Below are 17,049 nucleotides of genomic sequence, written 5' to 3'. Positions count from 1 at the left end.
ACCGCCCCTGGCACCGGACCCAAGCCCGTCCTTTCCGTGTCTACACCCAAGCGCCCGCGGGTGTCTGCGCGCACACATCCCGGCTCCCGCGCGCGCAACTCCCACGCCCCGGGCCCGCTGCCTGCCAGGCGCCAGATCCGCCTCCCGGGCTGGATCGAGAGGGTCCTCAGCGGCGTCTTTAAGGCTGCGGACCCCGCCCCTCCCTCCTTCCAGCCCTCCCCCGCCCGCGCTCCTCCCTGTCGCCGCGGCTCCTCCCGACCTCCCCAAGCGCAGACGGCGTCGCGGAGCAGGTGCTGGCGAGCCCCGCGCATGCCGCTGCCCGGCCCGAGGTGGTAGCGGCGCCCGGCGCGCTACGCCCGCCTCTCCTTCGGGCCGCACTCGGGCTCCGGCGCGCGCGGGGACATGTCGGTGGCGACGGGCAGCAAAGAGGCGGCCGGCGGGGCCGGTGGCGGCGGCGCGCGGGTTTTCTTCCAGAGCCCCCGCGGTGGCGCGGGCGGTAGCCCGGGCTCGAGCAGCGGCTCGGGCTCCTCTCGGGAGGACTCGGCGCCGGTGGCCACGGCGGTTGCTACCGGGCAGGTTCAGCAGCAGCAGCAGCGGCGCCACCAGCAAGGAAAAGTGACAGTGAAATACGATCGCAAGGAGCTTCGGAAGCGGCTGGTGCTGGAGGAGTGGATCGTGGAGCAACTGGGACAGCTGTACGGCTGCGAGGTACCTGGGAGCGGGGCCTGGAGGGACCCGGGCTGCTAACACAGGAATTCTCCCCGGCCGACTCCTTGCCGCGCTGGCTCCTGGGGACCCAGGGCTGGAAACTCGTTCTCTCTTCAGGGTGCCCTCTGGTGCCAGGGCGCAGCGATTGGGACGCCCCCACCTGGGTTCAGCTGCGGGGTGCCTGGAGAGCTGTGGACCCCCTTGATGGCCGTGGGGAGGGTCGTTCTTGCTCAGCGCTTTGCATTTCTCCGGGCCCTGGGCGCTTCTCGGCTGCAGCGGCAGATACCTGAAGTGGGGGCTCGAAGGGATTCACCCCAGCTGTGCGCAAGCCCACGAAAACATCACTCACCTTTGGGATCCTGGCAGCCCTGAATTTCGTGGGGAGGGAGCAGAGAAAATGCTGAAAGCTGCTTAACGGAAAGGAGAGGTTGTGGAGATCTTAGGGGCCCCCCCTGGATTCCTGAAATAATACATTAAGATCATGAGCTGAACACTTTCCCTTTTCCAGCCAGCCCCGACGCGTGTCCCCATAATTCGTCCTTGCATTACCCAAGCTGCACACGTTGGGCTTTGTTGAAGCAGCTTTCTTTTCTTTCTTTTTTTTTCCCTCTCCAATTTCAGTGACTCCTGTCGACTGGCGCAGAATGAGAGCCTTGGGCAACCTGGAAGAGTGCCTGGGTGGAAGGAAGGGAGCCTTCGGGTGGTGTGCCGGGGCCCTGACATCCCCCAACTCCCCCTCCAATGCCACATTTACTTCCCACAATCAGGGGCTAAGCTTACTGCAAGTCTGACTGTCGTGTATACATTTGATATCAGGAGAAATATTTAGAATGTACTGTAATGGACATATGTGGTAGAAAAATGACCAAAGTTGAAAGGATCTCCCATGAGAGTCTTTAATGACAGTAAGTGTAAATGAAGTATTCTGCTTCTCTTAAGGGAGTGGAGTTTGGAAAGGGTAGCAAGATGAAGAGGAATAATAATTAAGGATATGGCTTCTGAGTTAACGCTAGGGTTGTGTCCATAGGGCTGTTGGCCTCTTCAGCAAACATGAAAGCCAGATGAACCCACTGGCTTCTCCACTGGTTTGGATTTCACACATTTTATGGCCTATTATGAAGACATGTTTTCCTGAACATTCTCATGCGCAAGGAAACGGCATTCTCATTACAGACTCCTGATGAATGATTATGATATAATGAAGCCTGACTGTATGACTAATGGGCTTGTAAAAATATATATATTGTTTCTCCAGCCCAGCTCTTATAAAAAGCTGTTCTAATTGCATAAATAAAAACTGGCCCAAATAGGAGGCGTTTATGGGACTTTTTAAAAATAGAAAGTTGGCCAAACTCTTTAAAGAGTCAATATATTGAATTTAGATGGCATTGCTGCGGGATGGATGGCTGTGCTCAGCCTTGCCTCCGCTGAGTCCAGTTACTTTTCATTTATTTCAAACTGGTCTTTATACTCCATTTTGGGTTTGGAGAAGACTTGGATTAATAGAGAAACTATTGTTGAAATTAACAATGCTTTAGCAATGCTCCTTTCATGAGAGACTAATGAGATACAGCTTGGGAAAGAGTTCCAGCCCTTCAGTAGTTTCACAAATCATATATTTAAAAAAGTCTTCTGAATAATTGGGGAAAAAAATGAAAGACTGAGTGCTCACTATATTACACATGTAGGGTAGGTAGCTGTTTTAAAGGATGAACATGACCTTGAACCTTTCCCTTGTACTTCGCTTCCCTGGTTTCAGACCTCGGTGTATGGCAGACAGCTAGAGATTTGAGAGGTTTTTGTGGGAAAATGACACAAGATGCCATAGGCTGCCTGCGTGTCATTAGAATGTGCCAGGTTATTCCTCTTCGAGTTGTGTGTTCTGTCATTTTTGGCTGAAGAAATATAAGTCATTGAGGAGGTTGTTGGCAATTTGTAAATACTATGCGTGAGGGTACACCTTCATTGAATAACTGAATAATAAAAAGCATGTGTACTAATAAGCATCCATATAAAGGATTGTCTTCCTTCATCTATTTCTCCCACTGATAGGGCTCTATTTTTAGGTTCAGTTGTGTGGTCTGATAACGTTTCCTTGTTGATAGTTTCAAGTATTTCAGCCTCTGGTTTGTGAATCAAGACGAACCTACCTGGTTTGTAGCTCTGAATCTCATGAATATGAAGTTTAGGAAATGTCCTTTTTACACTGAAAACCGGTAATGTGTCCAAATGCTTAGCGAGTGCAATTGACACGGAACGTCAACTTGCCAGACCTCAACCTGGCCGGAGGCCGGAGCTGTCTGCCAGGTTGGGGGAGAAGATGAGTGAGTATTGAATTTCAGGAGACCTTGCATCAGGCGGGTCAGCAGCTAGATGACCTGTTCTTTTCAGAGGAGAAAAGAGTGGTCTTTCAGAGTGGCATTGAGCAAGATATTTAAAATTAGAAAGGAGTGGGAGAGAAGAAATCCACAGAATAACTTCTTGGCTGTGGTTTCATCTAGAAGTTTGCAGTGGCCAAGGGGTTTTGTATGGAGAATAGTACAGAGACAGCATTTGTGCAGTATTTGTTATGTACTGCGTGCAGTTCTAGGCCCTTTGTATGCGCATCCATTTGGCCTTTACAATAACTCATATGAGGAGTGTGCTGTTATCGTTGCTTTTATGGATGAGGAAACTGTGTCACAGAGGGATTAAGAAGCTTTCCCAAGTGTGCATAGCTGGTGATTGGCGCTGATGGGGTGGGGCTGAGAACCACCAAGCCTACTTATAACTCTGCAGGGTCCCCAGCAAGAGAGCAGTGGAGGCCCTCATAGCATGTATCTAAATATTTAAAAGTTACCGGAGTTCCCATCATGGCTCAGCAGTAACAAATCCAACTAACATCCATGAGGACTTGGGTTTGATCCCTGGTCTCGCTCAGTGGGTTAACTGTCCAGTGTTGTGGTGTAGGTCGCAAATGCGGCTCAGATCTGGTGTTGCTGTGGCTGTGGTATAGGCCAGTGGCTGCAGCTCAGATTCAACCCCTAGCCTGGGAACTTCCATATGCCGCCGGTGCGGCCCTAAAAAAAAAAAAAGGTCAAAAAAAAAGTTGAAGTTATGTATCGAGTTAATGAGCAGTTGTATAAAATGCATTCCATCTTCCTACCTTGACCAGCTATCTTTGCAATGGCCTGGAAGGCCAGGTTTGAATTTTGAACTCTCCAGCTTCCCAGAGCCCAGGGCTGGTTGGGAGGGTCGTCCCTGGGCCCAGGGCCTGCTTCCCTGGGCTTTTCACCTGGGATACAGTCCTACCCGGGGAAGGGCGTCGGGTCCACGTGCACGGCCGATCTCTGCCTACACCCTCTGCCCATCCTTAACCACGCCTCTGGCTCCACCAGTGGCAATGTCCCCCTTTGGGAGGCCAGGGCCTGGTCCTGCCCTGGAAGTGTCTTGATATTTGGTCAAGGAATTCTGGGGCCCAGGAGTATGGTCGCAAACCAGTTGGAGGGACATTGATTGGTTCCAGATGGGTAAGGCCGCTTGGTCCTGGGAGCTGGGAACTCTGCAGAGTGGCACCCAGAGCTGTGGTCTCTCTTCCCCAGTCTAAGGGGTGGCATCATTAACCCCACCTTGTACAGCCTTCTGGATAGATAAATGCATGATTTTATAGATTCTGAAATGATCAGTTATGTTTATGTTCATCTTCTTGTACAGGAAATTACATCTTTCACCTAGGAACTTGATTCTAATGGAACTGCCAGGTTAAATCTACATCCACATTTAAGATTTCTTTTTTAAACCATTTTCATATCTCTTCCAAACCCTGATGGTTTTTAAGAGCGTTTCAAATCTGGCATAGCATCTACTTTGACAAGTATTGCAAGTTGACTTACTGGATATGTCATATCAATTTTTTCCCATCTTGCCCAGCGTCAAGATAACATCTATAGTTCCAGTTTTGCAATTTGACCTGCTTAGGAAATAAAAGCCTGTTGTTAATCTTGGATTACTGAAGTGCCCACGGCAGCGTAGCCATAAAGAGATTTGTGCACTGAGGTGTCCCCTGGGTTATCCTGACTGTCCTTGGGGGGCCCTCCTTTTGAAGCACCTCATCTTTGTGAGGCGAGGATCCTGTTTTGGTGAAGCTCTGCCAGGTCGGGGAGGGTGCTTTGTGCACATGAAACCGTGGGGCCCTTGTTCAAATGCAGCTGTCTGCTTTTTAAAAGAGGAAATACTCTGAAAGGAGGTGAACTTGAAGTTCACATAGGAGTACTTGGAGATCAGGGCAATTCCCTTAACCTCTCGGAGCCCCACGTTCCCCCTGCGTTTCAGGGAATCATACTGGCCCCTTTGCAGCTTTGTTACGAGGACCAAATGGGTCAGACTGTGGAGCTGGAACCCAGGGGCTATTGTAGTTTGAACCATAACCAGCCACTAACTAACTGTTGGTTGTTCTCTAGGGTGTGGGGGAGGCTGGGGGAGGAGGGGGAAGCATGTAGAAAAGGAAACATTCACCTCTGTTTGGTGGTAGGATTTGGAGACGGATGTTTGTGTGTTGGGGTCAGAGGTGTTGGTATGTCTTTGAACTTCAACATGGGCTAATATTTGCTCTATCATCTCCCGCCCTTTTTTCCCCCTAGAGTCTTCCTCATTCTGGACGTTCCTGTGAATTTTCATATATGTGAAGAGACGTCAGGCATCAACAAATTGAAGGCAGGACTAGTCTTTTTGCTATTTCTTTGGGCCGCTCCCGCGGCATATGGAGGTTCCCAGGCTAGGGGTCGAATCGGAGCTGTAGCCACTGGCCTACGCCAGAGCCACAGCAACGCGGGATCCGAGCCGCGTCTGCAACCTACACCACAGCTCACGGCAACGCCGGATCCTTAACCCACTGAGCAAGGGCAGGGACCGGACCCGCAACCTCATGGTTCCTAGTTGGATTCGTTAACCACTGCGCCATGACGGGAACTCCTTTTTTTTTTTTTTTTTTTTAGGACTAGTCTTAATTTTCTTTGTATATGGCCCTAGAAGAGCACAGCTCTTCAACCATTAGGCATTTGTTTGAATGAATGAAAAAGGGTCAACCTTCAGAAAACCTTTTAAAGGTCATTGATGCTTTAGTACCTGATTGATTGGTGGTGCTCCTTTATCACACTCATATCTAGGGAGGGAAAAAAACCTGATCCAGGGTTTCGGTACAATAATTCGTATCTGGCTCTTGCACCATTGCTGTTTTATTTCAGCATTGTTGAAAAACACACCTACCTTTTTGACGTATTTGCTCTAAACAGGAATTTAAAGACAATAGTTGCACCTAATTGATGTTTTTAAGCTTTGATGGACAGAATTCTTTTGAAAAGACACCCGTCCACGCTTATCTTTTGCTTCTGCTGTGCCCGCTGCCATATATCTACCTGCCCTTCTCATCTCTGACACCTGTTAACTTCTAGTATCTTCTATTTTCCTCCTACCTTTGAAACATCCTGGCTCCACAGGGCACCTTGGCATGGCTCACTATCTCTGCAAAGCTGTCCTCTCTTTCTGGATGGAGAGAAGAACACACTCTCTTTTCCACGTGGGGTGTGCTCCATGTGCGTAGCTGCATTTTGTGGCTTACTCACCTGTCTCTCGTTTCCTGGCCTTGGCCATTGCAAACCTTCACCTGTCTTTTGGAGGCACCATTTCTGTTACCTGGCTGCCTCTCGCAGGCTCCTCCTGTTCCAGCCAGTCCAGTCGCCTCCTGGGTGCTTCCTTCTCTCAATTTCCCTCCTTCCTGGGCTGCTTTTCCAACTTCCCCCTTTGACCCCAACATAGACACAAGCTGCAGCGTTTCTTTCTGCTATGAACAACCCCCAACACGAAAACGCTTCCCTTTCTCCATCCTGTACTCCCTCTGGTTGTCACCCTCTCTTTCTCCTTCCTTGCTATTTTTCCAGATCTTTCTCCCCTGGGGACCCACTTTATCCATTGCAATCTGATGTCAGCTCCTGGCACAGCTTCTCTGAGGACCTTCTTGTTTCTCAATCCAGTGGGTTTGTTTGGGTCTTTATTTTATTTGCCCATTAATAAGGCCGTTTGCCCTTTCCCTGGGAAGCCTTTGGCCTCTGAACAGACCTCTCTTGGGTCTCATCCTAATTTCTAGCATCTCGTCCGGCCTCCTTTCTGGGGTTTCCTCCTCTGCTCGCCCCTTCGGTGATGTCACACTGGGTTTGCTTCGGGCCCCTGCTCTATCCTCTCTGTTTTTTGTCACTCTTGCCTCCTCCTTCTGGGCGGTAGGAATAGTCTTGTGGCTTCAGTTGCTGTCCATATGCTGACAACTCTTCAGTCTCTATTTTTAGCCCAGATCTGTTTTCTGAGTACCGGGCATATTCAGATGCCCCATGGGAACCTTGTCTTCAACTGATCTGAAAATGAGTTTCTCAACTGGCTCTGCAAACCTGCCCCTCTTCCTCAGGTCCCTCAGTGAATGGTGGGCATGCTGTCCACAGGTGGTGCAGCCAGGATTATGCTGGCATCCTCCTCTGACCTCTCCCTGCCCATCACGCCCAGCAGTCAGGAGGTCTGGTTGATGCCTGCTCCTCAGAGCTCTGGGCTCTGACCCCTTGACTTCCAACTGCCACCACCTTAGTTCTGTGCCTTTTAATTCCTCACCTGTGTCCCTCAACTTGGTGCTGCTGGTACTAGGAGTACTAGTACTCCCCCGCCCCTCTACTAGTAGTGCTAATATTGGTAGTACTGATATCACTATTACTAACAATACTACTAATGCCAATATAAATAATATGATTAATAGTACCATTAATGTTAATACTAGTAATATTATTGGGACTAATATTAGTACCAGTTAGTGTTAGTACTAATATTGTGGTACTAGCACTCCTACATCCCTCTACTATTAGTACTAATATTAGTAGTACTAATATTATTATTACTGATATTACTATACTATTAATTATACTATTAATTATAGTAATATTAGTAATATTATCATGACGAATGTTGGAACTAATATTAGTGGTACTAGGACTTCTACCATCCCTCTACTATTGCCACTGTCCTTACTATTTCTGCTACTCAAATGGCTCTCAGTCAAGGGCCAGATGATTTGTACATTTTATCTCCTACAATCGATTCTGCCAATAACTTTATGGGGTGAGTGGTATTATTTTCATTTCTTACAGAGGAAGAAACTGAGGTCAGAGAAGTTGTTCCTTGTCCTTGTCCAAGGTCACACTGACGCCAAAGGCACATAGCCTCGACGCTCCCATTGCTGCCTGCAGTGCATTTATTAAGGTCTTACTGTACACCTGTCCTTCGTGAGCTCTCACTCAGTGCTTGCAGTAACCCTGCCAGGGATGTAGGGGAACTGAGGGCCAGAGCTGGAGGGTGGGACAGGCCCGGGCAGAGGCTGCCCGGCTCTCGAGTGACTGAGGGGAGTGAACCTGTGGCTCTGGCTCCTGGACTGGGGACTCCTCCTCTGAGCCCTCACCTCCAGCTCTCCCTCCTCACGGGGGCTTCAGAATGTTCCTAAAATCCAGACCAGATCTAGTCACTCCCGCAGCCTTCAGGATATAGCCTGCGATAAGGTTCAGGGGTCTGTGCCGCCCACCTCTCTGGTCTCATCTCTGGTCCCGCCACCACCCCTACTTCAACCCAGATCCTCATGCAGGTCTGGCAGGACCCATTCCCACCTTCTTCTCCCTCTGCCTCCTCCCACCTCTTCCTCTCTCCTCCTCCTCACCTGTCTGCCACTTACCTGTTCCCCAGGAAGCCTCTCTGCTAGGGAGGTGACCGGCCTTTCCACACTCATGCTTACCCCTGCCTCAGCATCTTTCTGTAATCCTGCCTCCTGGCCTCGCCGAGGGCAGAGTCTTGTGGTTCCTGCAGCCCCAGTGCCTCTTTTGCACAGTTGGCTGCACTCAGGTGTCCAGTACTTGGCTGTCAAGTAAATGATGCCAAAACTGGCAACCAGTGCCGTGTGTTTCTGAAGCACATATCCTGAATGAAGTGCAATAATGTAATTTGCCTCCACCTGTATTAGAAAGTGGCTCTTCTCTTGTTGACTTGAAGTTTTGGTTCTTTTTCATGGTGAGGAATTATATCCATGCCATTTTTTGAAACCGTGACCTAAAAGGAAGTTATGCTGGAGTAAAGCACAGATGCCCGGGTAATGAAAGTCTTCAAAGGACGTAATCACACCTGCTGCCATTCTTCTCTGTAATTTTAACTTTTTGGTGTGTCCAAGAATACGATTTGTTGCACAGTACTTGTTCATTTCTTTGGGAGTAATTTGTTCATTTCTTGCTGTGCTGAGGAAGGGGTGAGGGCTTTTCCCTTAGCAGGTGGGATTTGGAACGACAAGGCTTACACACATGTTGGTAGACAAGGAATGAAAGCCATGATTCCTGCCTCTGCTTGAAAGTTTGGGCCAAAACCTTCTCACCGGGTCTTTCTTAGTCAGCAGTGGCATTATAGAAATCTGTTGCACTGCGTTAAAGCTTAGAAAAAAGAAGAGACCGCGGTGTGAATAAGTCTCTAAAGCATCACTTTCTGGTTGTGGAAAAAATGATCAAAGACGGGCGCTTCCGTTTTGAAAGACTCCTTAGGGCAAACTGTGGGAAGAGCTGGGTCTGGCAGGAATATTCATTCCTTCATTCATTCCAACAGATATTTACATAGATGGGAAAAGAAGAGGAAGAGGCCTTCATCTATTTAAACTGTGTAAGAGAAAGAAAAAAAAAGTAAAGGAACCCTTCCCCTTATGGGAGAAGAATGGAGGTGCTTTGAGGTGGCAACTCTCTCGTCTTCACGGTTGTATTAGTGTTTTCAATACGTTTATTTACTGCACAGTGGTTGTGTGTTTCTTCCTTTACTCAAAGCCTGTTTGCAGGAAAGAGTATCATAAATTCATTGACAATTACAAGGTAAATGACCCAAAACACTTTATCTTCATTTTAATGGGAGAGAAGGTCATCACTTCATAGCTGAACTTCAGCAATTAATAAGCCAGGGCAGACTGTATCACGGATGGGCTGTGGGACCACATTGGCGTCTACGAAATCTACAAATCAAAACGTTGAGGAGTTCCTGTTGTGGCTCAGCGAGTTAAGGACTGGGTGCTGTCTCTGTGAGGATGTGGATTTGATCCCTGGCCCCGCTCAGTGGGTTAAGGATCCCGAGTTGCTCTGAGCTGCGGTGTTGGTCACAGATGCGGGTCGGATCTGGTATTGCTGTGGCTGTGGTGTAGACCAGTAGCTACAGCTCCGATTTGACCCCTATCCTGGGAACTTCCATATGCTGCAGGTGAGGCCATAAAAAAGAAAAAAAACCCATGTCAGTTGTTCTCAGTAAGATGCTGCGGGAGGCGTGGCCTGCGGAACGCTGCTCTAGCCGGGCTGCTGCTTACGTGCCAGGTGACCTGAGCAAGTCATATTCACCATAGGCTTTTGTTTTCAGGTCTCCTTTCCTCATCTTAAAACAAACAAACAAACAAACAAAAAAATGGAGGGAAGTCTAGGGCTTCAAGCTCTATTCTTTAGAGATTCTATACTAAAGCTGGCCGTGTGTTGGAGAAAATGAGTCTTATTAAATGAGAGTGATATTTAAAGCAGTGATAGAGGGTTTCTCCTTCTCAGGGCAAACTTGAGACAACAGACTAGTTCCCCAAAGGATCGTCTGACTTACAAAGCTCATTTCAGCAGCTCAAGCGTCTCCAAGCTTCCTTTCCACCACCTCTTGTGTGACATCAGTTGGATGGAAAGGATTTGATTGAGAAGATTTTTCCCCCTAGATCTTCTCTCCTCTCTAGCACTGCCTCCCCAGTGTTGACTTCCAAGTTAAATTTGAAATCTAACTGTACAGATCCTCAGAGCTTCCCTCTCTGGTTTATTGTTTGTTTGTTTGTTTGTTTTGCATTTGATTGGGTTAACCTTTAAGAAGAGTTGGCATATTTGATTTAAAGCTTTTAGGCATATAATTTATAATATTGGCTGTTGGGGGCTTTCCTGTTCCTATTATTTTCCTTTATCTTGGCAGTTCATAATTAACTAATGGTGGTGTTTATTTTAACTGAAGGGAGATGTGTGTTGAGATAGAAAATGAGCATCTGAGAGAGAAACGCGCAGCAGCCTGAGGAAATAAATTTTTTAAAAGGCGAAGAGTACAAATTAGCCTAAGTAAGAGGCTGAATAAATCTGTACTAAGCACATTAATTTTCACAGGGGAATTTATTCCTGGAATGTCCCTATATAGTTGGTTTCAGAACTAACAATGATGGGATAGAAAAAAAGGCATTAAGAGGTTTCACAGGCAGTTCTGGTAGGAAGTGGAAAGCAGAATTGATTGCTCCTTATAATATGTGTTATTTTGTTTCGTGATAAGACTCCATAAAGCACCTTCAGATAATCCCATTCAATCCACACCAAAGCTCTGTGATGTAAATAGTCATCCTATTTTTAAAAGAAGAAAATCGAGGCTCAGAAGGGCTTGGTAATATGCCCACCTTTAAATTGCCAGGAAGAAGAGAAAGTTTCAAGCTTAGAAACAGCTCTCGGAAACCAGGAACAGCAGTTCCACCTTCACAGCCTGATCATTTCCGTGTATGCTAGCACGCTTGACCAAGACACTGAGCAAGGCTTTTCTGCTTAATTTATTTGATATATGTTTATTTATTTTATTTTTTTAACAAATTTTATTTTATTTATTTATTTTTGTCTTTTTTTTTGCCATTTCTTGGGCGGCTCCTGCAGCATATGGAGGTTCCCAGGCTAGGGGTCGAATCAGAGCTGTATCTGCCAGCCTACGCCAGAGCCACAGCAACGCAGGACCCGAGCCATGTCTTCAACCACGGCTCACGGCAACGCCGGATCATTAACCCAGTGAGCAAGGCCAGGGATGGAACCCGCAACCTCATGGTTCCTAGTCGGATTCGTTAACCACTGCGCCACCACGGGAACTCCTGATATATGTTTAAATATTCATCTTAGTCGAACAGTTTACAGGATTTTTTTTTTTTTAGATGAACCATTTACAGAATTCAGCTCTTTCTTTGGAAAAGTTCAAATCCATTAGTTCTCCGGTCACTTCACAGTTGAGTATGCGACTTATTTCCGATTGCCTGGTTTGCACAAGCAGTTCATATGGGAGCCCTCATGCTCTGCATTTATCCATTTAGATGGCATTTTGAGGTGAAAAGTCAGAAACTCACTTTAAATAAGCCATAGGCTACAGCGTGGGCATTTAATTCTACATGTTTGAAAATACCAGTATTACCTTTGACATGACTGAAGACAAGACATAATGCTGCTTCTAAATAAAATGTGAAGACCCCTCTAACAACTTCTTTTGCTTCTGCTACAGGATGTTTTTGCCCTGAGCCACCTGTTAGTATCTTATATTTTATATGTCAGTAGTACAATTGACACAGCAGATTCATTCATTTCTGCAAATATTAATTGAATCAAATCTGTTTCAAGCCAAACAGGTAAGGTGTTGAGTTTTAAGATTGGTAGAGATGGCTTTTCTGCTTGGCTCTTGTTAGTACTCCACAGAACAATTCTAATTAGTTAACTGGTTTTTCCTCCTGTTTGTGATGGGGTGTGGCTGGCAGCCCTCTGACAAGTCAAAAGAAAATGAGTCATTGATTTGGTGCTAAAACATGATTAGGCCTGCTTTAATGAAAACACTCTACACATATTACAACTAAAACAAAGTAGCATGTACTCTGTGGTAGACAAGTGCCTTTTGTTAAGTTAAAATATTCCATTTCTTCATCAAACCCCAGATGGTTCAGCATTTAATAATCTTTTGCCAAAAGCAGTTTATGTGGATGCATGTTTAAATAAAGAAAGTTGGGGGGGTTGTGTGTGTGTCTGATAAAAAAACTAGCTGAGACTTGCAAAGTTGCCAGTCAAGTCTCAAACTTCTGGCATATTCCCATGTTAAATTTCACAGAGGGCTAGTGGGCTACATTTAGTAAGAGAAAGATCCTTAGGTTGAGTCAACTCATTATTCTAAAGAAGAAGACAACGAACTAGTTTATTTATCCTTGACCCTTTACTGTATATGGGCTTGCATAAGGCAGTTTAAAACAGGGAAGGCAGTTTAAAACAGGGAAGGCAGTTTAAAACAGGGAAGGCAGGCAAAGAATGAGACACAGAGAACAAATAAAACAGTAAAATGAAATTCAAAGTATGACTAAGGCGCTGACCCACTGGGGTGCCTCCGAGGGGGCAAGGTCCTGGTAGCCCTGGGCTTGGACCTCGCCTTCCTCCCAAGGAATTTAGGCTTGTCTATTCCACTTCCCAGAATCAAAACAAACTGAAAAGTTTTTCCCTATGGGTTCTTACTGGTGGTAGGAAACAGGCCGGCTCTTCTCAGAGGCCCTTATTGTTTGGGGTTCTTTCTTCATCCTTTTTGCCTGGGGAGAGGGCCTGGGGGCCTAAGAGAGCCCCTCCCATCTTCCTCGGGCAGGAGTGGGCGTGGCCTGAGCAGAAGGATGAGGCAGGTTCCCCCCACCTGCCTTTACTCAGGGACTGCTTATGAGCCATCATCCTTGGCTTCCTTTAATTTCCCCCTTTAAAGGATATAGCCCTCTTGGGGATGTTTTGAGGATTCGTAACGTTAAAAATCATCCCAGGAAAAGCCCAGGATATTTATGAAAGCGCTGCTAGCAATATCTGTGCTATTTTTTCCATAATGAGTCCTGCCTGGACTCATACATATAGTCAAATGAGAGGTATGTCCTTTGGTCAAAAAGGGAGAAGAGGGTTTTGGAGTTGTCTACTTTTTTGTTGTTGTTTTGAATAATTGTTGGTGAAGTTTGTGCCTTCATTGAAAATTTTGGTCACACACCGGGTTCTGTGAATATGCAATCACCCAGTTCTTGTCACAGAATGACAAATCTTGTTGGGCTGCGTCAAGGGCATTCCCTTTTTAATTCAAGAGAATTATCACATTTGAATGAAGTGATCATAGATGATATGCACACTGGATGCAAAACTTTTTCATAGGACATCTTTTCAATGGGCCTAGAAAAAGACTACGAAGACATAAGAAATACAAATAGTGCTTTTTAAGTGTAGTCATGGGTCACTTTTAGTTTATGTTTGGTACAGCAGACGAGCATTCCTTTTACTAAAGAAATCTAAAGTTTTCTGCAGTGACCTGAGTCGCTGCAGTTGGGTTCTTAACCCACTCCACCATAGTGGGAACTCCTCAAGTTATTTTTGAGAAGAGGTGGATGTGAGCTCTCGCCCTGTTTTGTTGTCACTGTGGGAAAAGGGCTCCATGTGCTTTCTGGACAGAGCTTCCTCCTGTCACAGGGCGTGACAACATTAAGAGCAGCTTTGGGGAGTCTGCCTTTCCTTCTTTTTGAGGGCCCCAGGCAGTTTTTATTTTTAACTGCAAATAATTAAGGAAAAAATGAGCCAACAAGTTTGTTGTATTAAATTCTTTGTATTTTTGGGACTTGCCATTGTGGCTCATCGGGTTAAGAACCTGACTAATAGCCATGAGGACACAGGTTCAATCCCCGGCCTCAGTCAGTGGGTTAAGGATCTGGCATCACAAGTTGCAAACAAGCTGTGGCATAGGCCACAGAAGGGGCTCAGATCCAGTGTTGCTGTGGCTGTGGCATAGGCTGGCAGCTGAAGCTTGGATTCAACCCCTACCCTGGAAACTTACATATGCTGCAGGTGTGAACTGCTCCCCCCTCAAAAAAAAAAAAAAAAGGAAAAAAATTTCTTTACATGTTCAGAATAAAAGTAGTGCTAATACTTTTGAATGTTCAGGTGTCTTTATCTTTTGGGGTGGAAAGACCATTTCTGGTGAGGGTGGTGGCAACAGTCATAGGACAGAAGGAAGATTATAAGGAAGATGGACTTTCTTCATCTTCAGCCTTTCCTTCTTTTCAACAACCATGGATCAGTGCGTTTCGTGGTGTGTAAATGACGCCGCAATTTAGTACCAGCCCCACATACACACAGGACTCTCTGTGCTTCCGCCTCCCTTGGCCCAGATCTAACAGGGATCTTGTCTATACCTTTTGTCCACATTTTGTTCGCTTCTGCTCTCCCTCAGCCCACTGCTGCGTCACTGTGTTCCCTCTCCTCCAGGAGCCATGCCCTGCAGGTGGCTGAGTCCTTCGTGCTCATGTCAGTTCTTGTCGTCTGTGCGCTCAGCAGCGTTGGACTGCCCTGCTCTCTCGAGCCACTCTATCCGTGATCCCCCCATCAGCCGTGCTGTCCTCTGACTCTCCCTCCCTCCAATATCCATCCATCTGTCCTTGCAACCACCTTCTGCCTAGCCCACTTTTTAAAAAATAAACAAACTTTAATTTTTTAGAAGCCTTTAGATTTACAGAAAAACTATGAAGCTAATACTCCATGACTCTGCAACCAGTTTTACCTATTAGCAACGTCTTAAATTGGTATGGTGCATTTGTTACAATTAATGAGCCAATATTGATACATCATTATCACTAAAACTCAGTGTCCTTTTTCTGTTCCAGGATTCCATCCAAGATACCACATAACGTTTAGCTGTCATGTCTCCTTTGACTCCTCTTGGCTAAGGCGGTTTCTCAGTCTCTCCTTGTTTTTCATAACCTTGACAGTTGTGTGCAGTCCTGGTTAGGTATTTTGTAGAATGCCCCTCAAATGGGATTTGTTTGGTGTTTTTCTCATCATTAGACTAGGACTCTGGGTTTGGGGGAGGGAGACCACAGAGGTAAAGGGCCGTTCTCATCTCATCCTGTCAAGGAGCATCCTATCTACAGGACTTATTGCTGTTGATGTTGACCTTGACTCCCTGGCTGCCCTGGTGTCTGTCAGGTTTCTTCACTGTAGTTACTCCCTCTCCTGCTTTCCGTGCTGTGTTCTTTGGAAGGAAATCACTATATGCAGTTTACACCTATAGGAAACCACTATATGCCGCATAACTCCCCAGTCCTTATATTTCTGCATAATTTATATGGAATTCCACTGCATGGGACATTTGTCTTCTCTCCTCTATTTGTTCACTTAGTCAATTTATTTAAATCCATATGGACTTATGGGTATTTATTATGCACTTTGGGTTAAAATTCAGTGCTCCTGTATTGATTTTGTTGCTCAAATTGTTCCAACTCTGGGAATCGTTTCAATTGGCTCTTTTGTATATTTGACATAATACCCATCATTTTGTGTGTGTGTGTGTGTGTGTGTGTGTGTGTGTGTGTGTAACACTTCCTTACTTTCTGGCACTAGAAGGTGTTCCAAGTTCTTCTTGTAAATTTCTTGCCCCAGGCATAAAATCAGCCATTTTTCCAAGGAGATCTAGTTCCTTTTTTGGGAGAATGGTTTTAGAGACCAAGGCATGGATGCTTGGTGTGCTTGCTGCTACTGGGGTGTCATTGTTTCTAGGGCCTGCCAGCTGTCAGAGTAAGGAAATGTATGTGTGTATTCTAACCTGTGTATACATATCTGTATATATTTCTGTAAGTATTTCTATAAATAACCATCAGTATCTATATTAAGCTAAACATGAGTCCAAGATGATGTCTCTGACCCAAATCCATTACCACATGGGTTTTCTAGCATCTATCTCTTGCTTATCTGTAAATCTGCACTTCATCAGTGAGAAACCTGAGGTCCACCACCTGCTATCCACTCACTGAGTTGTTTGACTGCAACTTACATGTACAGCAGTATCAGAACTGTTAACCCATTCCCCTGTGGAAACGGCTTTATCAACTAGAGTGCAGTGCTTCTGCCCTGTTTCCTTTGCATTCAGTTGCACAGACTCTACTCATTTCCAGTTACTTAGGTCAGCACCTTTTTATTTATCTCCTTTAGTGAGGTTGTGACATACATTTGTAATATAGTTTGATTGTTTTGTCACATTCCGCATTCCATTTTGGGATCCTCCAATCTCTTAAATGATTTTTTAAAAATTTGCATACCCCAAATGTATTCTTTGTGCCCTCAAGATCTATGTGTTTTGACAAATTCATGGTGTCACCTATCCATCCTCACAGTGTCATATAGAATAGTTTCATCATCCAAAAAATTTCCTGTGCTTTACCTGTTCAACCTTCCCCACTTGTCCCTGAGCCCCTGATGACCACTGATCTTTTTTTTATCATTGCCATAGTTTTGCCTTTCCTAGAATGTCATAGAATTGGAACCATGTTGTATGTAGCCTTTTCAGACCAGGTTCTTTCACTTAGCAATATTCATTTCAGATCCACCTATGTCTTTCTGTGACTTAATAGCTCATTTCTTTCCATAGCTAAATAATATCCCATTGTGCATTGGAATGTGCCACAATTGGTCCCTTCAGCTATTGAAGGACATCTTTGTTGCTTCCAGTTTTTGACAATTA

At 45.8% G+C, this 17,049-nt stretch overlaps 1 protein-coding gene across 1 annotated transcript in view; it reads left to right on the top strand.

The window, feature by feature from the left end:
* Positions 1 to 275: 275 nt before the first annotated feature.
* PPP1R14C (protein phosphatase 1 regulatory inhibitor subunit 14C) overlaps positions 276 to 17,049 on the top strand; it is an 82,195-nt gene continuing 65,421 nt past the window's right edge. The window contains exon 1 of the mRNA XM_047769943.1: positions 276 to 708. Coding sequence (XP_047625899.1) covers positions 403 to 708 — 306 coding nt within the window. The 5' untranslated portion in view covers positions 276 to 402. The remainder of the gene's footprint in view (positions 709 to 17,049) is intronic.

Source organism: Phacochoerus africanus, chromosome 2 (genome assembly GCF_016906955.1).
Source record: "Phacochoerus africanus isolate WHEZ1 chromosome 2, ROS_Pafr_v1, whole genome shotgun sequence".
NCBI lineage: Eukaryota > Metazoa > Chordata > Mammalia > Artiodactyla > Suidae > Phacochoerus > Phacochoerus africanus.
This window is presented reverse-complemented; position numbering and strand designations above follow the sequence as displayed.